Source organism: Procambarus clarkii, chromosome 85, assembly GCF_040958095.1.
Source record: "Procambarus clarkii isolate CNS0578487 chromosome 85, FALCON_Pclarkii_2.0, whole genome shotgun sequence".
Classification (NCBI taxonomy): domain Eukaryota; kingdom Metazoa; phylum Arthropoda; class Malacostraca; order Decapoda; family Cambaridae; genus Procambarus; species Procambarus clarkii.
Genome location: NC_091234.1, coordinates 23,530,902 through 23,553,566, shown reverse-complemented (window position 1 = coordinate 23,553,566; position 22,665 = coordinate 23,530,902). Strand labels below are relative to the sequence as shown.

At 42.2% G+C, this 22,665-nt stretch overlaps 1 protein-coding gene across 1 annotated transcript in view; it reads left to right on the top strand.

The window, feature by feature from the left end:
- Window positions 1–22,665, top strand: part of LOC123746739 (ankyrin repeat domain-containing protein 17) — a 298,429-nt gene that overhangs the window by 14,979 nt on the left and 260,785 nt on the right. Inside the window, 1 exon segment of the mRNA XM_069316838.1 lies at window positions 7,512–7,728. Coding sequence (XP_069172939.1) covers window positions 7,512–7,728 — 217 coding nt within the window.

Here is a 22,665-nt window from a genome sequence, read left to right as displayed (position 1 = left end):
TTTTATATTCAGTTTTCATTCTAGTAAAAAAATTCTTAGCTAATAATACCTGCCTGATACCTGGTTGATGGGGTTCTGGGAGTTGTTCTACTCCCCAAGCCCGGCCCGAGGCCAGGCTTGAGTTGTGAAAGCTTGGTCCGAAAGGCTGTTGCTTGGAGTGGTCAGCATGCTGCTCCAAGCTAGCAGGCCCACATACTAGCAGCATTGTATGTGGCATACTACTAGCATACTAGCAGCCCCACATATCCAGAACAGCCCAGTTGGTCCAACACTTCATGAGAAAACTAGATAGTTTTCTCATGAAGATGTCCACGGGTGTTCCAGCAATATTTCTTATACTGTACAGTACTCACGGGGAGCATGTTGAACAACCATGGACCTCTGATGTTTATACAGTGTTCTCTGATTGTGCTTATGGCACCCCTGCTCTTCACTGGTTTTAGCTTTCTCAAAACCCAAATGTCGAGTACACAATGTGTCAACTTTGTGAAAGAGAAAACATGCACTCTTGAACATTATATTGTAGAATGTCCAATATTGACTGGCTTTTGCCCCCCTGGGCTAAGGTATGCTGAACTATGTAATTACTATATGAGTACTGGAACACTTGATGATATATTGGACTTGTACCCAAGATTGACCATGTAATGTATCAATTATACAATGTATGTATGTGATGTAACTATATAACCTGAACTTGTAAAAGCACCTTAATCAACTTAAGTGATTAAGTGCTTAATTGCACACTAGTTTCTCTGTCAGCTATCTAACCCTGTCAGAGTAAAAGAGACAAATGTATGTGAATGCATGTGTGTGTATATATGCATGTATTTATGTATATGTACGTATATATGTAATTACCTAAGTGTAGTTACAGGATGAGAGCTACACTCGTGGTGTCCTGTCTTCCCAGCACTCTGTCATATAACTCTTTGAAACTACTGACGGTCTTGGCCTCCCACCTTCTCACCTAACTTGTTCCAACCGTCTACCACTCTGTTTGCGAAAGTGAATTTTCTTATATTTCTTCGGCATCTGTGTTTAGCTAGTTTAAATCTGTGACCTCTTGTTCTTAAAGTTCCAGGTCTCGGGAAATCTTCCCTCTCGATTTTATCAATTCCTGTTACTATTTTGTATGTAGTGATCATATCACCTCTTTTTCTTCTGTCTTCTAGTTTTGGCGTATTTAATGCCTCTAACCTCTCCTCGAAGCTCTTGCCCTTCAGTTCTAGGAGCCACTTAGTAGCATGTCTTTGCACCTTTTCCAGTTTGTTGATGTGCTTCTTAAGATATGGGCACCACACAACTGCTGCATATTCTAGCTTTGGCCTAACAAAAGTCGTGAACAATTTCTTTAGTATATCGCCATCCATGTATTTAAAAGCAATTCTGAAGTTAGAAAGTGTGGCATGGGCTCCTCGCACAATATTCTTTGTGGTCCTCAGGTGATAGTTTTCTATCTAGAACCACCCCTAGATCTCTCTCTTTATCAGAATTCTTGAAAGATTTCTCACATAATATATAGGATGTGTGAGGTCTATGTTCTCCTATTCCACATTCCAAAACATGGCATTTATTAACATTAAATTCCATTTGCCAAGTGGTGCTTCATATACTTATCTTGTCCAGGTCCTCTTGAAGGGCATGACATTCATCTAAGTTTCTTATCCTTCCTATTATCTTAGCATCATCAGCAAACATGTTCATATAATTCTGTATACCAACTGGTAGATCATTTATGTAGACAATAAACATCACTGGTGCAAGAACTGAGCCCTGTGGTACTCCACTTGTAACATTTCTCCATTCCGATACATTGCCTCTGATTACTGCCCTCATTTTTCTATCAGTCAGAAAATTTTTCATCCATGTTAGAAGCTTACCTGTCACCCCTCCAATATTTTTCAGTTACCAGAACAACCTCTTATGTGGAACTCTGTCAAAAGCCTTTTTTAGGTCCAGATAAATGCAGTCAGCCCAACCATCTCTTTCCTGTAATATCTCTGTGGCTCGATCATAGAAACCGAGTAAATTTGATACACAGGATCTTCCAGATCGAAAACCATACTGTCTGTCTGATATTATATCATTTCTCTCCAGGTGTTCTACCCATTTAGTTTTGATTAGTTTTTCCAATACTTTCACTATTACATTTGTCAATGTTACAGGTCTATAATTGAGGGGGTCTTCCCTGCTGCCACTTTTGTAGATTGGAACTATGTTAGCCTGTTTCCACCCATCTGCTACGATTCCTGTACACAGGGATGCCTGAAAGATCAGGTGAAGTGGAATGCTGAGCTCAGATGCACATTCTCTCAGAACCCATGGTGAAACTCCATCTGGGCCAGCTGCTTTCTTACAGAGCTCCTTTAGCATATTTTCCACTTCATCTCTAGACACACCTATCCGCTCTGTTGTTCTCTGGAATTCTTATTGTCTGGTTTTCTGACGATTTAATTTTGTACACACACACTTTGGAACTTTTCATTTAAGGGGGCGTCAGAGGATTATAGATGAAAGTTGTTCAATGTCAACCAATATTAATTTTCTAGTTGTATATGAAAAGTGCTTAAATTGTCCCAAGTTTCAGTACTGCAGCGTAAATAGAAAGGGAGTTTCCCCCCCCCCCCAATGTTTTTTACACATTTTCAAGTCCACACTTCAGAACACACGTTTCAGATATAATTATTCTGTGACACTTTTCTGACACATTAGCATATAATAAAGGATTTGGGGCTTTAGAATTTCCAAAACATCTTTAGTTTTCCTAATACAAATGTTCAAAGTTCCCCAATTTTTTTTTGCAAATATGGCATGTTTATTGCTATTATAAAATCAATAAATGAACTTAGAGAAAAATGAAAACTCTCCAATGTAGAGACATGCCCTCCACATATACTGTTGAAGTTTCATGTAAATTGAATGAAAAAGGAATCAGTTTTGTAAACGTTTGTGTTAATTGAAAAAAAAACAGAAATGAATAAAGTCTAAGGTTCTAAAATCTGTGGCTGAGGTTGACATCAACCAATTTTCTCCAAAATTGGCATCCTTACAGATATTCTTACGTACAGTCAGGTGTGTAAGTTTGATGCAAATCGCCCAAAAAAAAAAAAAAAAAAAAAAAGAAACTTTTATTTTTTCTTAAATTTTTTTTCCAATTAAACTAATTATAATATTTGTTTAATATATGCTATTGTGATAGCAAAGAGTCGTAGTTATGATTTCAGTTGACACTTTTGATTGATAATCGATTTTGACCATTTTTGCATAATTTTCACAACTACTTCAATATTTTTTTTCTCCCTTCCTATTTATGCTACGATTCTGAAACTTGGACCAGATGAAACACTTTTCATATAGAACTTGTCAAAAAAGTTTGATTGAAATCGAACGAGTTTTCATTTTTGCATTTTTGGACCCAGATGCCAACCAGACGCCCCCTTAATGTTTCACACATTTCCTTTTCATTTTCTGTGAATCTGTTTCCCATTTTCAACCTCTGGATATTATCCTTTACCTGCAATTTGTTGTTTATGAATCTGTAGAATAGGCCCGGTTCTGTTTTACATTTATCCACTATCCCCTTTTCAAAATTTCTTTCTGCCTCTCTCCTTACTGTCGTATAGTTATTTCTCGCATCTTTGTATCGCTGGTATGTTTGGGGGTTTGGCTTCTTCCTATACTGATTCCATTTTGTGTCTTTTGGTCTCTGGCCCTCTCACAATTTCTCTTGAACCAATCCTGTTTTCTGGCCCTGCATCTCTGTTTTGGTATGAATGTTTGTGTGCCTTCCTCGTATATTTTAAAAAATTTGGCATACATTTCATTTACTTCCCTGCCTAGTAACAGGTGAGTCCAATTACACTCATTAAATTTTTTTTGAAGTTCCCCATAGTGACCTCTCCTTAAATCGAGTTTATCAACTGTTTCAATGTCTCCATTTTCTTCTAGATGATATCTTAAAGCATAATCAATGTCTAACAGGACATGATCACTCTTTCCCAAGGGAGGAAGGTACTGGATGTCAAATATCTCTTATTCTTTCCTGGTGAATACTAGATCTAGTACTGACGGTACATCTCCTTCCCTCATTCTTGTGGCCTGCTTCGTGTTGATACAAGAATGTCTCCAGAATGAGGTTCACAAATCTGCATGTCCAAAAGTCCTCCGTTCTTGCTTCATAGGCCTCCCAGTCTATTGCTTTAGCCCTCAATCCGCTAGGGGCCCAAATGGAATTCACACCCACAGGCGCAACAAAAAAAAAATCCAAAAAATTCTTTTGTCTTATAGAAGTGTTCATTTTTATTCCCTGATCACAGAAAAAATAACCAAAAAATCGTAGGTGGCATATTTTAGCTGCAATAGGGTAGGGAAGTGTGGCAAAAATGGGGCGTTGGCAGAGCCTTCGCCAGACGAGGTCTACTCCGCCCGAGCTGTCAGACGGCAGTTGCCACAAATATATTATTACCTAATTATTTCAATGTCTCTGATTTTTTCTTAGTTTTTTGCAGTAATATTATTCCATACAGTGAATTGTGGTATACTTATATTATAAAATGCGTGAACCATCGCTGTACTCAAAATTATGGTGTGCATATTAGTGATTCAGTTATGTTCATAAAACAATAAACAAATAGTTTTGCTGTTGTTACACTATATACACAGGTTATATATAAGTATCTGCATGTTTTGTACACCATAACGAACTACTAAGTTGGTCTTGTGAGTCAAAAAGCAACAAGGAGTGGCCGCCAAACACCAGCGAGCCACTCGCTACCACTCCCTCCCTCACCCTCATTCACCTCCCACAATACTGTTTCTGTATTTATTCACTATACACAAACGTTATAAATACATATTTACATGTTTTGTTCACCATAACTGTACATCTAAGCTTGTATGGTGAGTAAAGGCACAAAGACGTAGCTACTCTCACAGTCAGCTGATCGGCGGCCGCCCTCAAGGCCAGACGCACTAATATTTGTCCTCCAACAATATTGTTTGTGGTGTTATTACGCTATATACACACATTATATATAAATATCTACCTGTTTTATTCACCATACTTGTACAAGTAAACTGGTATGGTGCCCAAAGACCATCGTAGTCATCAGTAAACAACATAAAGTCCTGCAGACGACGCTCCTCCCTCACCAAAATGGCGGCTCCCAACCTCCTACTCTCGCTGTTATCTCACACTATACACACGTTATATATAAGTATCTACATTTGTGTTCACCATAGCGAACCACTAAGCTGGTATGGTGAGTGCAGTCAATAAATGGTGGCCACACAGTCAGAAAACGACGCCACAACCCTCCCTCCCACAGCATTACTCCTCCCTCCATGGAGCACAGCGCTAAATATCACCACAATCCTGCTATTATCAGAATCCGGGTCAGTTTTATCACAGTCAGGGGGCTTCAGTAATACTATCACTGCTAAATAATAGCAGTATCATTTATATTATGGTATTTGTAGGCGATGCTGTGGTCACAAGCTGAACAGCGGTGCTGTGAGCTCGTGCTGCGTGCGCCAGGCTTGGTGGCTTGCTCAATACTGACGCTGTAACACCCAAGAATGTTGGCCTGGATTTTTTTTCTAGGTGGCATCTGGCAACTATCGGTCATGGCTGTACTATAGCTGCCCCTATCCCAGGCAGGGCGTTTAAATTATAGCGCTAGACACGAAATTATATATAAATGATGTGCGCGGTTTCGGTTTTGTCACTGATATCATTTATATATGATATGCGCGGTTTGAGGGTTAAAGTTGAAGTCCCCCAGTATCAACAGTCGAGATTTATCTTTATCTGCTTGTACAATAATATCTCATGACCATTATGAGGCCCTCTTGTTTGTCATCCAGTTCTTCCTTTGTCCATGTGTTGCTTGCTGGTGGGCTGTAGGCATTTAAAATTATCAGCTTATCATCCTGATTCCAGATCTGCAATGCCATTATGTCAATATCTCGAGGGTTTTCAAATATTACCTCTCTTACCTTCAGGTGTTTTTTCACCAGTACAGCCACTCCTCCTCCCTTCCTAGTTTTCCTGTCACGTCTCCAAACTGAATAGCCTCTTGGGAATATGACTTCATTTATTATATTTCCTTCAAGTTTCGTTTCTGATAATGCAACAATATCTGGGACCCTAAGCTGGATTATATCTTGCAACTCCAAAGTTTTTGACCTCACTCCATCGATGTTGGTATATACAATTTTCAGGAACATGTTCCCTTTTCCTTTGCTCTTTACTCCCCCTTCCACTACTGATCTTGTTGCTTTGTTTTTATGTACCATTTCACAAGCTTTCCAGTCCCTGTCACTTTGTAGAAAAAAGAATTTGTCTTCATTTCTATCTCCATTTAGACATTTTGCCTCAATTAGGTTCATTTTCAGCTTTTCTCTGTCTTCCTTGGAGAGGTTTTTTCTTATTGACCAAAGTTTGCCAACCTCATCACTCTGCAATTTCCTGGCATTTCTAAGCACTTCCATCATGTTTTTCACTCCATTAAACGTCACCCTTAAGGGGCAGTTCTTGTCTTTCTCATATTTTCCTATTCCTCTAAAATCACTGACATTTTCCTTTGAGCCTTCTCCTAAACCTACTATTTTCTCTATGATTTTCATCTCTTCTGCTGCTCGGTCCACCCTAGATGAAATTTCCTTCTCTAAACATCCAAAAATGATTATGGACTTAGTTCTATCTGCAGTGTTTTGTACCAGTTTACTGTTGGTAACCAGTTCTTTCCTAATTGCTTGCCTAATTTCTGCTTCTTGTTGGTCATTTCTGGTTTTGACTTCCGAACACACTTCTTTGATAGTCTCTCTTTCTTTTACAACTTGAGCATATGTCGCTTTTATTTCTTCTTTATACTTTTCTAGTTCTTTATTCACCTCCTCTATGCGAGTTGTCAATGAAGTTTCCAGTTGGAGATCCTTACCTAACTCTATGTTAGCCCTTAGGCTTGCTTGGAGTTGTTCACCATATGAGTCTATCTTCTTGTTTATTTCTTCAAAGTCACCACACTTCACTTTCCACTCCTCATTTTTTTTCACTAGTTCCTTGATTTGCTCCTCCTGATTTGTTACCTTGTCTGTTAATGCAGTAATAATCTTACCTTGCTGAAGCATACTCCCTTTTAGAGTGCAAAGCTCACTAAGAGCTCAACTCCCTCTATTTCAGCAGTCTCTCCTGCTCTGAAGAGGGAAGTGAGTACTGAGCAGTACCCAAGACGGGACAGCACAAGTGATTTGAATAGTACTACCATTGTGATAGAATCCCTGAATTGATAATAAAAAGTTGATAATTTATTGATAACTAAAAGTAAGAAATATGCTAGTACGGTTAACTATCCAGCAGTTGCCATGTTTGTTCGTTCCTAATTACAGTATTGTATAAACATTAAGATCAGCAACTTTAGGGTAAAACAAAAAGGAAATGTAATTGTTCTTGTAGAAAGTGTTTTCTGTTTCATTAGTGTGGATTAAACCTCGCCCTCTTTTCTCAGACGGAGACAGGAGAGACCATCACCACTTCCACCTTGGAGGAGGAGGAGGTGCTAGTGGAAGGAGCAGCTGGGAGCATACATAACACATTCCTGTTGTCGGCTGCAGCCTGTGCCACTGCCGCTACACTGGACCGTAGTACTGCCTCGCCACACCATACTCAACCGCATTTTGATTCTGATACTCATTCACAGCTAGAGGCACCTTTAGAAGCTGCAGGTCAGTCACCACAAATGTCTGATTTTAGATTTTGTTGCTGTACTTAAAAAAAAAAAAGATATTAAAATCCTACTAGGTATGTAATGAAGTAGGAAACTTCATGTTAGTGTCTGAACCTTAATAATGTTCATCTTAAACTGAAATATTGATTACAATACTTTAGATCTTGAATAAAACAAACAAGGACATCTTTGTCAAGAAATATAAGTTGCAAGTGACAGTTGATAGCCTAAAATATGCTTCAGCAGCCTAATTTGCCTCCATCACATTTACAAAATTGGAAACTTATTAATCTTAAATATGAATTTACAGTAAATTAGTAATTCTTTCCAGGTGACATTTTGCAAGGGGGGTATGTAATGGGGGGGTTTGTCTTGTACTGGTAACAGCTTATTATATTAAATTGATTATTTTATCATCCATGGTAATAATTTATCAATTTTGTATCTTACCTGTATGCTGAGATGCTCCTTGTGGTGGATAAAGCTTAAAGTACCTATCTGCATTATTCATTGATTTTGCTGTGCTGCAATGATATTGGGTCTCTCTCACACCAGAATTTGTAAAAATTGACTAATCAAATCTTTGATGATTAAAATTTACTGGATTGGTATTTTTAAGCCAAATATGCCACATTCTGTTTACTGTACACTGATGTAACCATTTTCTAGGCTTCTTAAGTCTTGGTGTGAATAGTTAAAGGTTTGCTTCAAACTTAATAATAGAGTACATGCCCTTTGCTATTGATAAATAGTATTGTGGTTATAGATACTGTATAACCAGTAACAAAATGTGAGTCGAGAATTAAAATTGCAAACTTTGCCAGTTAATTGTGTAAGTACTATATAATATAGAATAGCTTGAGCTTGTGGTGTAGGTAAACAGTAGGTTAATCATCAAACATTACACTGTATTCATAACTAAGTGTACATTTACTGGTATTATTTAGTTTACAGGCAAATTTAAGTTATTAATGTGCATTTTCACAGTGAAGTCAGTGAGGTATAATAATGGCATAATAGTAAACATTATATTTGCTTGGGATTCGCACTCTACAATGTGATAGTTGTAGGTCAATATCTTGTGAAATGTAGTAAATTTTTTTATTTTATTTTATATTAGAATTATTTTGGTAGTCGTCTTTCTTTTAAACATATTTAGTTGAAAATGACAGTTTTAGACTTATGATTCTGACGAGTCTTCTCGATATTCCTTGTTTTTCTTCACTGAAGCAGGAAGTTGAAAAATTAACTCTCCAAAGTTAATTTTTTACTTTTTATTTGGGTCTGACGCCTAGTAATGCATTTCGTACTCGCCTCACATTCTCAGACAAATTCTACTGTGCTTAGCACCTGGCTATATCCTCATATGGTTAGGTGACATATGGATGAAGGACATTACATGGGGGATATTAATAAGGTATTAAATGTATCAACAAAGTGTGACATGTTGGCAGCTTATGTTTTGGCTACTTAAATTCCTGTTGCAGGGACATTCAGTACAGCTTCTGTTTCATTGTATCCTAAGAATTATTTCGGTGTTGCTCGTCAAAATATTCCTGGTGATTGTCTCGTGTGTGGCGATTGTGTTCCTTGATGGAGCACTGTTTGTGCATTGTTAATCTCCTAGAGAGGGATGCTGATGTCTTGCCTATATACTGATATTGAGTTTGTTGGGGCTGACAATCCCCAAGTGGGCATGTTAAGGCATAGACAACATTGGTCTCTCTTATGCCTTTTTTCACCAAAAAAACAAATTAAAAATATATTAAACCAGTACAGTGTACTCGCCTATTTGTGCTTGCGGGGGTTGAGCTTTGGCTCTTTGGTCCTGCCTCTCAACTGTCAATCAACTGGTGTACAGGTTCCTGAGCCTACTGGGCTCTTATCATATCTACATTTAAAACTGTGTATGGAGTTAGCCTCCACCACATCACTGCCTAATGCATTCCGTCCGTTAACTACTGACACTGAAAAAGTTCTTTCTAACGTCTCTGTGGCTCATGTGGGTACTCAGTTTCCACCTGTGTCCCCTTGTTCGCGTCCCACCAGTGTTGAATAATTTATTCTTATTTACCCGGTCGATTCCTCTGAGGATTTTGTAGGTTGTGATCATGTCTCCCCTTACTCTTCTGTCTTCCAGTGTCGTAAGGTGCATTTCCCGCAGCCTTTCCTCGTAACTCATGCCTCTTAGTTCTGGGACTAGTCTAGTGGCATACCTTTGGACTTTTTCCAGCTTCGTCTTGTGCTTGACAATGTATGGGCTCCATGCTGGGGCCGCATACTCCAGGATTGGTCTTGCATATATGGTGTACAAGATTCTGAATGATTCCTTACACAGGTTCCTGAACGCTGTTCTGATGTTAGCCAGCCTCGCAAATGCCGCAGACATTATTCTCTTTATGTGGGCTTCAGGAGACAGGTTTGGCGTGATATCAACTCCTAGATCTTTCTCTGTTTCATTAAGTACTTCACCACCTATTCTGTATCCTGTGTCTGGTTTCCTATTTCCACTGCCTAGTTTCATTACTTTGCATATACTCGGGTTGAACTTCAACAGCCATTTGTTGGACCATTCACTCAGTCTATCTAGGTCATCTTGTAGCCTCCTACTATTGTCCTCAGTTTCAATCCTCCTCATAATTTTTGGTGTGTGTACTCACCTAGTTGTGTTTGCGGGGGTTGAGCTCTGGCTCTTTGGTCCCGCCTCTCAACCGTCAATCAACAGGTGTACAGATTCCTGAACCTATTGGGCTCTATCATATCTACATTTAAAACTGTGTATGGAGTCAGCCTCCACCACATCACTTCCTAATGCATTCCATTTGTCAACCACTCTGACACTAAAAAAGTTCTTTCTAATATCTCTGTGGCTCATTTGGGCACTCAGTTTCCACCTGTGTCCCCTTGTGCGTGTGCCCCTTGTGTTAAATAGCCTGTCTTTATCTACTCTATCAATTCCCTTCAGAATCTTCAATGTGGTGATCATGTGCCCCCTAACTCTTCTGTCTTCCAGCGAAGTGAGGTTTAATTCCCGTAGTCTCTCTTCGTAGCTCATACCTCTCAGCTTGGGTACTAGTCTGGTAGCAAACCTTTGAACCTTTTCCAGTTTAGTCTTATCCTTGACTAGATATGGACTCCATGCTGGGGCTGCATACTCCAGGATTGGCTTGACATATGTGGTATACAAAGTTCTGAATGATTCTTTACACAAGTTTCTGAATGCCGTTCGTATGTTGGCCAGCCTGGCATATGCCGCTGATGTTATCCTCTTGATATGTGCTGCAGGAGACAGGTCTGGCATGATATCAACCAAGTCTTTTTCTTTCTCTGACTCCTGAAGAATTTCCTCTCCCAGATGATACCTTGTATCTGGCCTCCTGCTCCCTACACCTATCTTCATTACATTACATTTGGTTGGGTTAAACTCTAACAACCATTTGTTCGACCATTCCTTCAGCTTGTCTAGGTCTTCTTGAAGCCTCAAACAGTCCTCTTCTGTTTTAATCCTTCTCATAATTTTAGCATCGTCCGCAAACATTGAGAGAAATGAATCGATACCCTCCGGGAGATCATTTACATATATCAGAAACAAGATAGGACCGAGTACAGAGCCCTGTGGGACTCCACTGGTAAATTCACGCCAATTGGAGGTCTCGCCCCTCACCGTAACTCTCTGCTTCCTATTGCTTAGGTACTCCCTTATCCACTGGAGCACCTTACCAGCTACACCTGCCTGTCTATCCAGCTTATGTACCAGCCTCTTATGCGGTACTGTGTCAAAGGCTTTCCGACAATCCAAGAAAATGCAGAACGCCCAGCCCTCTCTTTCTTGCTTAATCTTTGTCACCTGATCGTAGAATTCTATCAAGCCTGTAAAGCAAGATTTACCCTCCCTGAACCCATGTTGGCGATTTGTCACGAAGTCCCTTCTCTCCAGATGTGTTACCAGGTTTTTTCTCACGATCTTCTCCATCACCTTGCATGGTATACAAGTCAAGGACACTGGCCTGTAGTTCAGTGCCTCTTGTCTGTCGCCCTTTTTGTATATGATATATATATACAGTAATATTTTGTATTGTGAAGACCTCCTGGAACCTCTTGTTGAGTTCTTCACACACACCTCTCTGTCGTTCTCTGTATACCTGTCCTCGCCTGTTCGAAGTTTCAATACCTGTTCTTTCACTGTTGTTTTCCTTCTGATGTGACTGTGGAGTCACATCCAGTCCTCCCATCCCAGCATCCATCCAGTCCTCCCATCCCAGCATCCATCCAGTCCTCCCATCCCAGCATCCATCCAGTCCTCCCATCCCAGCATCCATCCAGTCCTCCCATCCCAGCATCCATCCAGTCCTCCCATCCCAGCATCCATCCAGTCCTCCCATCCCAGCATCCATCCAGTCCTCCCATCCCAGCATCCATCCAGTCCTCCCATCCCAGCATCCATCCAGTCCTCCCATCCCAGCATCCATCCAGTCCTCCCATCCCAGCATCCATCCAGTCCTCCCATCCCAGCATCCATCCAGTCCTCCCATCCCAGCATCCATCCAGTCCTCCCATCCCAGCATCCATCCAGTCCTCCCATCCCAGCATCCATCCAGTCCCCCCCATCCCAGCATTCATCCAGTCCTCCCCATCCCACCGTCCATCCAGCCCCCCATCCCACCGTCCATCCTGCCCCCCATCCCACCGTCCATCCAGCCCCCATCCCACCGTCCATCCAGCCCCCATCCCACCGTCCATCCAGCCCCCCATCCCACCATCCATCCAGCCCCCCATCCATCCAGTCACCCATCCCACCATCCATCCAGTCACCCATCCCACCGTCCATCCTGCCCCCCATCCCACCGTCCATCCAGCCCCCATCCCACCGTCCATCCAGCCCCCATCCCACCGTCCATCCAGCCCCCCATCCCACCATCCATCCAGCCCCCCATCCATCCAGTCACCCATCCCACCATCCATCCAGTCACCCATCCCACCATCCATCCAGTCACCCATCCCACCATCCATCCAGTCACCCATCCCACCATCCATCCAGTCACCCATCCCACCATCCATCCAGCCCCCCATCCCACCATCCATCCAGCCCCCCATCCCACCATCCATCCAGCCCCCCATCCCACCATCCATCCAGCCCCCCCTCCCACCATCCATCCAGCCCCCCATCCCACCATCCATCCAGCCCCCCATCCCACCATCCATCCAGTTCCTCCCCCCAACCATCCATCCAGTTCCTCCCCCCAACCATCCATCCAGTTCCTCCCCCCAACCATCCATCCAGTTCCTCCCCCAACCATCCATCCAGTTCCTCCCCCCAACCATCCATCCAGTTCCTCCCCCCAACCATCCATCCAGTTCCTCCCCCCAACCATCCATCCAGTTCCTCCCCCCAACCATCCATCCAGTTCCTCCCCCCAACCATCCATCCAGTTCCTCCCCCCAACCATCCATCCAGTTCCTACCCCCCCAACCATCCATCCAGTTCCTACCCCCCCAACCATCCATCCAGTTCCTTCCCCCCCAACCATCCATCCAGTTCCTTCCCCCCCAACCATCCATCCAGTTCCTTCCCCCCCCAACCATCCATCCAGTTCCTTCCCCCCCAACCATCCATCCAGTTCCTTCCCCCCCAACCATCCATCCAGTTCCTTCCCCCCCAACCATCCATCCAGTTCCTTCCCCCCCAACCATCCATCCAGTTCCTTCCCCCCCAACCATCCATCCAGTTCCTTCCCCCCCAACCATCCATCCAGTTCCTCCCCCCCAACCATCCATCCAGTTCCTCCCCCCCAACCATCCATCCAGTTCCTCCCCCCCAACCATCCATCCAGTTCCTCCCCCCCCAACCATCCATCCAGTTCCTCCCCCCCAACCATCCATCCAGTTCCTCCCCCCCAACCATCCATCCAGTTCCTCCCCCCCAACCATCCATCCAGTTCCTCCCCCCCCAACCATCCATCCAGTTCCTCCCCCCCCAACCATCCATCCAGTTCCTCCCCCCCCAACCATCCATCCAGTTCCTCCCCCCCCAACCATCCATCCAGTTCCTCCCCCCCCAACCATCCATCCAGTTCCTCCCCCCCCAACCATCCATCCAGTTCCTCCCCCCCAACCATCCATCCAGTTCCTCCCCCCCCAACCATCCATCCAGTTCCTCCCCCCCCAACCATCCATCCAGTTCCTCCCCCCCCAACCATCCATCCAGTTCCTCCCCCCCCAACCATCCATCCAGTTCCTCCCCCCCCAACCATCCATCCAGTTCCTCCCCCCCCAACCATCCATCCAGTTCCTCCCCCCCCCAACCATCCATCCAGTTCCTCCCCCCCCAACCATCCATCCAGTTCCTCCCCCCCAACCATCCATCCAGTTCCTCCCCCCCCAACCATCCATCCAGTTCCTCCCCCCCAACCATCCATCCAGTTCCTCCCCCCCCCAACCATCCATCCAGTTCCTCCCCCCCCAACCATCCATCCAGTCGCCCCCAAGTGCACAGTGACTCGTAGAAAAATTGAATACAGAAATTAACAATGGAAATTTGAGTTAAATACAGAATAAAGGTGGTCCCATGTGGTGAGCCAGTGTCACCAGGCTCATGTGTACAGGCATAGGCGATATATATCAAATATAGCGAGCAGTGATACGTTGAACAGTGAAGTGGAACGTGCAACACAAAATATAAATTAGTGGATAGTGTTAGAGAATTGTTCAAAGAAAAAGTATAAATGTAAAGTTGTGGAGGAGGCATCACACTTGGCTGTTTACAGCCAAGTGTGATGTATACTTGATCTATATAGAGATCTAGGGGTGGTTCTAGATAGAAAACTATCACCTGAGGACCACATAAAGAATATTGTGCGAGGAGCCTATGCCACGCTTTCTAACTTCAGAATTGCTTTTAAATACATGGATGGCGATATACTAAAGAAATTGTTCACGACTTTTGTTAGGCCAAAGCTAGAATATGCAGCAGTTGTGTGGTGCCCATATCTTAAGAAGCACATCAACAAACTGGAAAAGGTGGAAAGACATGCTACTAAGTGGCTCCCAGAACTGAAGGGCAAGAGCTACGAGGAGAGGTTAGAGGCATTAAATATGCCAAAACTAGAAGACAGAAGAAAAAGAGGTGATATGATCACTACATACAAAATAGTAACAGGTATTGATAAAATCGATAGGGAAGATTTCCTGAGACCTGGAACGTTAAGAACAAGAGGTCACAGATATAAACTAGCTAAACACAGATGCCGAAGAAATATAAGAAAATTCACTCTCGCAAACAGAGTGGTAGACGGTTGGAACAAGTTAGGGGAGAAGGTGGTGGAGGCCAAGACCGTCAGTAGTTTCAAAGCGTTATATGACAAAGAGTGCTGGGAAGACGGGACACCACGAGCGTAGCTCTCATCCTGTAATTACACTTAGGTAATTACACCACAGCCACGAGGCCTACACAGTGTAGATTACTTCCCTCAGTAACAGTATACTCCCTCAGTAATAATATACTGGCAATATATACTGTAATACGGGAAAATGGATCTAGGAACTAGTAATAGAGTAAGTGAATAACATTGCAGGCTGGAAGAAAGCAGAAATTCCCTTAGGATATTACAGGCAAATAATCAGTGTATAAATCAAGTAACTGGCAACCGGTGGCATCCTGCCCCCGACCTGGGACAAACAACGGTCAACTAGACGGTCCCAAGAGGACCATATTTTCTCCAAGGCGATAAGTACCCCCACATAAACTTGAACAAATAAACATATGTAATATTATAAATATACTGTATACATATTATATATACATGCATGTAATATTATAAATATATGCATTGTTATGATCTCAGCCTGCAGGAGAAACGAGTCTCCCTCCTTGAGAGTTATTCAGCAAGCCTGACCTAACTAGAAGGTCTAGCAAATATTGAGGTGATAACCCATATGAAAAATAGTATGGTGGATTCAATGAGCAGTTTAAGATTATGGGCAGTAAGTAAGGAAATAGATAAATGACTGGCTAGGAGATGTGGACATTTTGCTGGAGGCGTGAGGCTCGCTTCCGGAGGACCTTGACCTCACTTGAGTGCCAGACATCGCAGGGGAAAGCCGCGCTACGTTTGAGCTCCCGCCAGATGGGAACCCCTAGTGATATATCTCGAAGAGAAGAGAAGTGTGTAGACGTGCCAGCTGTGGAACTGAGCTGGGAACGTTGTGGTCTCAAGTCCTGGTTGACGAAGTGTTTATTAAATCGCCCAGAGGCATTATTGTGGGCCTTGGAAGCGCCGTGACCAGACGCCGTCAGAGGGAGAAGCGCCCTCGACCAGTTTAATCTGTGGTTTGTCTTTGGGGAAGAAGTTGCTGAGAACTTCGAAGCCAGCAGTTGAAGTAGCTGATGAGACTACAAGGTAGTGGAAGCGAGGACCTCGAGTTGTGAGAAGCAGTGAAGAGGAGTGTCACGTGCTTCTGTAGAGGTGGTGAAGCACCATAGTTGCTCGAGGAAACTTCATGGTGTAGCAGCCAAGAGAGCTGTGGAGGAACCTAGCAGAAGGGTGAAGCACCTTAGTTGCTCGAGAAAACTTCATGATAGCAGCCTGGAGGAGCTGCAGAGGATCCTGGTAGTGAAGCCCGGAAGAACCTGAAGATATCAGGGTAGTGAACTTCCAGAGGTGGAAGGGAAGTTCTGGTGGATTACTTGTAGGGAGTTGATAGTGTTTGGTTGTCATTAGTGTGCAAGACGCAGTGAGAGGTGAGTGGTTGTTTGCATTCTTATGTCAAGGAGTGATTTATTCTGAAGTTTGGAGTTACAGTCGTAGGCTGGATTACCTACAGATGTATGTGTTCTAGGACTGATAGGGTGATCGATTGATCATTGTTGTGTATCAATGAACATTTATACTGATATGTTATTGCATTCAAATGCTGATTTTCTATATATATATATATATTATCTTGCCGATGGTGCAACAGTGTATGTAGACTTGATCAACTTGAGGAGGTTGATAGTATCAGGTGGTGAACCAGGAGATAGGATACCACTTGATAAGCTGATGGTAGAGTTCTGGTTGTGCTGGAGAGCAACCTGATCGTGATATTATAGAGTATAGGATTCATTATTACTATATGTGTGTATGTATCGTGTATGTGCTTTGTCCAGTAAATGTATCCCAATTTGCTGGTGTTTGCCCTTGTCCTAGTGAGGCTTCCCAGGAGGTAGTAAAGAAGGAGAGAGAGAGAGAGAGAACCAAGAACCACTGCTGTGGACAGGGTAGAAGGTAATACTAGTAAGTCATAGGGGATTGAGGGGATCACATCTGATAAGGAGAGAGTGGGGAGTCACAGCGGCTCGAGTGGGTGTGTGCACGTGACAACGAGGCTGAGTGTTGGAGCCGCATCCCCTAAACATGTGACATGGAGCCCCTCTCCAAGAGCCAGAAGCGCCTAGTGTGATCTCCTAGTGAAGTGTAAGCACTCTACCGAGTTGTGGGTTGGGTTGTCCGTAGAGAAGGATCAACGACGACAACACCAACCAACCCACAAGACTATAATAGCATATAATATTATAACATCACAAACCCTACATGGAGGTGTGTGGAGGCTGCCTTAAGTCACTTCGGAAGACTGTTGTAGGCATTGTATGTAACATTTGTAACATAAGATTTCACCTGAGTTGTACAGGATTACCTACACAATATGCAAACCGGGAAGGTAACTACTGGATCTGTCAAAGAGACAGGCAGATGTGGGAAAACATTACAAACTAATGAATAACATTCCTGAACTACACAGGCTACAATTCACACAAAAACTACCAGAAATATATGCAGAGTATATAAAGACAGCAACGAACTCTGAGCACAACCCAGGGACTGAGAATTTAGAGAGTCAAAGTAGCAATGTAGAAGGGCATAGTGTCGAGGTACACAAAAATGAAGGCAATATTGTAGAGCAAACTGGTGATATGAATAAGGAGAGAAAAAATGAGACGAATGAGAACACAAATGAGAAAGACGAAAGCAACAAGGAGAAAGATAAGGGCAATACCGAGAATGAATGCAGAAACAAAAAACAGGTAGCCAAGTCGTTCACGGGTACAAACAAGAATAATACAATCACAGATGAAAATATTTGCAGGTATTATGCAAAAGGACAGTGCAGATATGGGCCCAGAGGCACAGAATGCTCATTCATGCACCCACGGAAATGCTGAAACTGGTTAGGGAAAGGCAGATGTCGTTTTGATACAGTGTAGATATTTTCACCTTAAGTTATGCAAACTCTCAGTTAATGAGAGGAAATGCTACGATCTTCATTGCCCCGATTTCCATGTCAGAGGTACACAGCGCTATATAAGAGAACAAGTCCAATATAATAGCCCTGAAAATTTTTTAGATGCAGGTACAAACAGAGGGAGAAACAGACAGGCAGAAACGTGGCAGGAGTGTGTGTGTGGGTGTGGGTGTGTGTGTGTGTGTGGGTGTGGGTGTAATTACCTAAGTGTAGTTACAGGATGAGAGCTACGCTCGTGGTGTCCCGTCTTCCCAGCACTCTTTGTCATATAACGCTTTGAAACTACTGACGGTCTTGGCCTCCACCACCTTCTCACTTAACTTGTTCCAACCGTCTACCCCACTATTTGCGAAGGTGAATTTTCTTATATTTCTTCGGCATCTGTGTTTAGCTAGTTTAAATCTATGACCTCTTGTTCTTGAAATTCCAGGTCTCAGGAAGTCTTCCCTGTCGATTTTATCAATTCCTGTTACTATTTTGTACGTAGTGATCATATCACCTCTTTTTCTTCTGTCTTCTAGTTTTGGCATATTTAATGCTTCTAACCTCTCCTCGTAGCTCTTTCCCTTCAGTTCTGGGAGCCACTTAGTAGCATGTCTTTGCACCTTTTCCAGTTTGTTGATGTGCTTCTTAACACTTTCGCGCTCCGTGGAAACTCGCGGTTGACAGGGGGATCGTGGCCCCTCCGTGCGGGTAAGCGCGCGGTGACACTCAAATGTGTATACTCCTTCCAGTTTTCTCACCTTAATTCTCGCGCTACGTCGCTCATTCTGGTATCATTGTGTTCGCAATTAAATTCTCTACAGGTGTGTATAAATATAATGTCCAAAAGCCTAGTGTGACTCCCAACAGCAAAGCGTAAAGTCGGCAAAAACGCACAAAATCAGTAACATGTGCATTCTCGTTCCATTTTTTTACCTTAATTCTCGTGCTACGTCGCTCATTTTGGTATCATTGTGTTCGCAATTAAATTCCCTACAGATGTGTATGAATAAAATGTACAAAAGGCTGGAGTGCCTCCCCGCAGAAAAGCCTAAAGTTACCCATGAACGAGCACCATTTTGTACATTGCAACCTAATGTTCAACTCGTTCAATTTGATAACATCAAATTTCGTGCTACGTCGCTCGTTTTGGTATCAAATTGTTCGCAATAAAAAGGCGATTATTTTAAAACTAGTCCCAGAATAATAGAGCAATAACTGGATTTTTAACAAATATTTTAATTCTGGACGCTAATCATCACAAATTTATTTATATCTTTCCAGTGTTCTGACATAAATATTTGTGTTACATCTTTCATTTTGGTATCAAATTGTTCGCAATAAAAAGGCGCACATTTTAAAACAAGTCCCAAGATAATAGGACAATAAATAGAATTTTAACAAATATTTTAATATTCAGACCATAGACCTATTTATAATATTTCAAGTGTTTGGACATCAAGTTTCATGTTATATCTTTGATTTTGGTATCAAATTGTGTGCAATCTAAAGGCGCTTATTTTAAAACCACTACCAGATTGATCTGATAAAATTTAAATTTTTAAAAAATATTGTAATGAGTGACGCAGTATTGCGTCGTTGGAACACATTCAGTAGAAAAATAAATGACGAATTATTCAGTCTGTGGAACGCGAAAGTGTTAAGATATGGGCACCACACAACAGCTGCATATTCTAGCTTTGGCCTAACAAAAGTCATGAACAATTTCTTTAGTATATCGCCATCCATGTATTTAAATGCAATTCTGAAGTTAGAAAGCATAGCATAGGCTCCTTGCACAATATTCTTTGTGGTCCTCAGGTGATAGTTTTCTATCTAGAACCACTCCTAGATCTCTTTCTTTATCAGAATTCTTTAAAGATTTCTCACATAATATATAGGTTGTGTGGGGTCTATGTTCTCCTATTCCACATTCCATAACATGACATTTATTAACATTAAATTCCATTTGCCAAGTGGTGCTCCATATACTTATTTTGTCCAGGTCTTCTTGAAGGGCATGACAGTCATCTAAATTTCTTATCCTTCCTATTATCTTAGCATCATCAGCAAACATGTTCATATAATTCTGTATACCAACTGGTAGATCATTTATGTACACAATAAACATCACTGGTGCAAGAACTGAACCCTGTGGTACTCCACTTGTGACATTTCTCCATTCCGATACATTGCCTCTGATTACTGCCCTCATTTTTCTATCAGTCAGAAAATTTTTCATCCATGATAGAAGCTTACCTGTTACCCCTCCAATATTTTCCAGTTTCCAGAACAACCTCTTATGTGGAACTCTGTCGAAAGCCTTTTTTAGGTCCAGATAGATGCAGTCAACCCAACCATCTCTTTCCTGTAATATCTCTGTGGCTCGATCATTGAAACTGAGTAAATTCGATACACAGGATCTTCCAGATCGAAAACCATACTGTCTGTCTGATATTATATCATTTCTCTCTAGGTGTTCTACCCATTTAGTTTTGATTAGTTTTTCCAATACTTTCACTATTACACTTGTCAATGATACAGGTCTATAATTGAGGGGGTCTTCCCTGCTGCCACTTTTGTAGATTGGAACTATGTTAGCCTGTTTCCACCCGTCTGCTACGATTCCTGTACACAGGGATGCCTGAAAGATCAGGTGAAGTGGAATGCTGAGCTCGGATGCACATTCTCTCAGAACCCATGGTGAAACGCCATCTGGGCCAGCTGCTTTGTTCTTACCGAGCTCCTTGAGCATTTTTTCCACTTTGTCTCTAGACACCTCTATGTGTTCTATGTTGTTCTCTGGAATTCTTATTGTATCTGGTTCCCTAAAGATTTCATTTTGTACAAACACACTTTGGAACTTTTCGTTTAGTGTTTCACACATTTCCTTTTCATCTTCCGTGAATCTATTTCCCATTTTCAACCTCTGAATATTATCCTTTACCTGCAATTTGTTGTTTATGAATTTATAGAATAGACCTGGTTCTGTTTTACATTTGTCCGCAATCCCTTTTTCAAAATTTCTTTCTGCCTCTCTCCTCACTGCCGTGTAATTGTTTCTCGCATCTTTGTATCGCTGGTATGTTTGGGGGTTCGGCCTCTTCCTGTATTGATTCCATTTTTGTGTCTTTCGGTCTCTAGCCGTCTCGCAATTTCTATTGAACCAATCCTGTTTCCTAGTTCTGCATCTCTGTTTTGGTATAAATTTTTTTGGGCCTTTATCATATATTTCACAAAACTTGCCATACATCTCATTCACTTCCTTGCCTAGCATCAAGTCTGTCCAATTATACTCAATAAAAAAATTTCTAAGGTCACCATAATGTCCTCTCCTGAAGTCTGGTTTTTCAACTGCTTCAACCTCCTTATTTTCTTCCAGCTTATAACGCATTGCATACTTTATTCCCAAAAAGACATGGTCACTTTTACCCAAGGGAGGAAGGTACTGAATGTCAAATATCTCTTCCTCCTTCCTGGTAAATATCAAATCTAGCATGGAGGGAACGTCCCCTTCCCTCATCCTCGTAGCTTGTTTAACATGTTGATACAAGAATGTTTCCAGGATGAGGTCTACAAATTTACAGGTCCAAAAATCTTCTGTTTTAGCTTCATATGCTTCCCAGTCTATGGATTTCAAGTTGAAGTCACCGACTATCAACAGTCGTGATCTATCGTTATCCGCTCTCGCTATAATCTCTCTCATTATTGTTATAAGACCTTCACGTTTACTATCTAGCTCCTCCTTTGACCATGTGCTGCTTGGCGGTGGACTATATGCATTTATCATCATTAGTTTATCATCCTCATAGCAGATCTCTAGTGCTATTATGTCAACTTCTTGTGGATTGGCAGTCATTATTTCCTTCACCTTTAGGTGTTCTTTTACCAGCACAGCAACGCCACCGCCTTTCCTAATTTTTCTGTCCCGTCTCCAAATTGAGTAGCCCCTTGGGAATATGACCTCATTTAAAATTACATCTTCAAGTTTTGTCTCCGTGAGTGCAACAATGTCTGGTGTCTGCAGCTGTATTACATCACTTAACTCCAGTATCTTCGATCTCACTCCATCTATGTTGGTGTATGCAATCTTCAGGAACTTGTTCCCCCTCTCCTTATTCTTCACTCCCCCTCTCTCTATTGATTTTGTTGGTTTGCCTTTATGTACCACTTTACTGGTTTGCCTACCCCTATCACTTTGTAGAAAAAAGAATTTATTTCTTCTTCATTCCTGCTCTCATTTAAATGTTTTGCCTCGGCGAGGTTCAGTTTCAGCTTCTCTCTATCTTCTTTTGAAAGATCTCGTCTTAATGACCACCCTTTCCCATCCTCATCCCTTTGCAATTTTCTAGCATTCCTTAGTACTTCTTCCATCTGTTTGGCACCGTTTAGGGTGATCCTCAAAGGTCGATCTTTCCCTTTTACGTACCTGCCTATTCTCCTGTAGTCGCACACATTCTCTCTGTTTGTAAGACTTTCCACGAGGCCAACAATTTTATCTACTACTTTAGCTTCTTCTACAGCTCTTTCTGACCTAGATGTTATCGCCTTTTCTTTGCAGCCAAAAATGATCAGGGACTTACTCCGATCAACTGTGTTTTGCACCAACTTCGGGTTAGATGCCAATTCTTTCCTCACTTCTAGCCTAATGTTTGTTTTATCTTGGTTGCTGCAG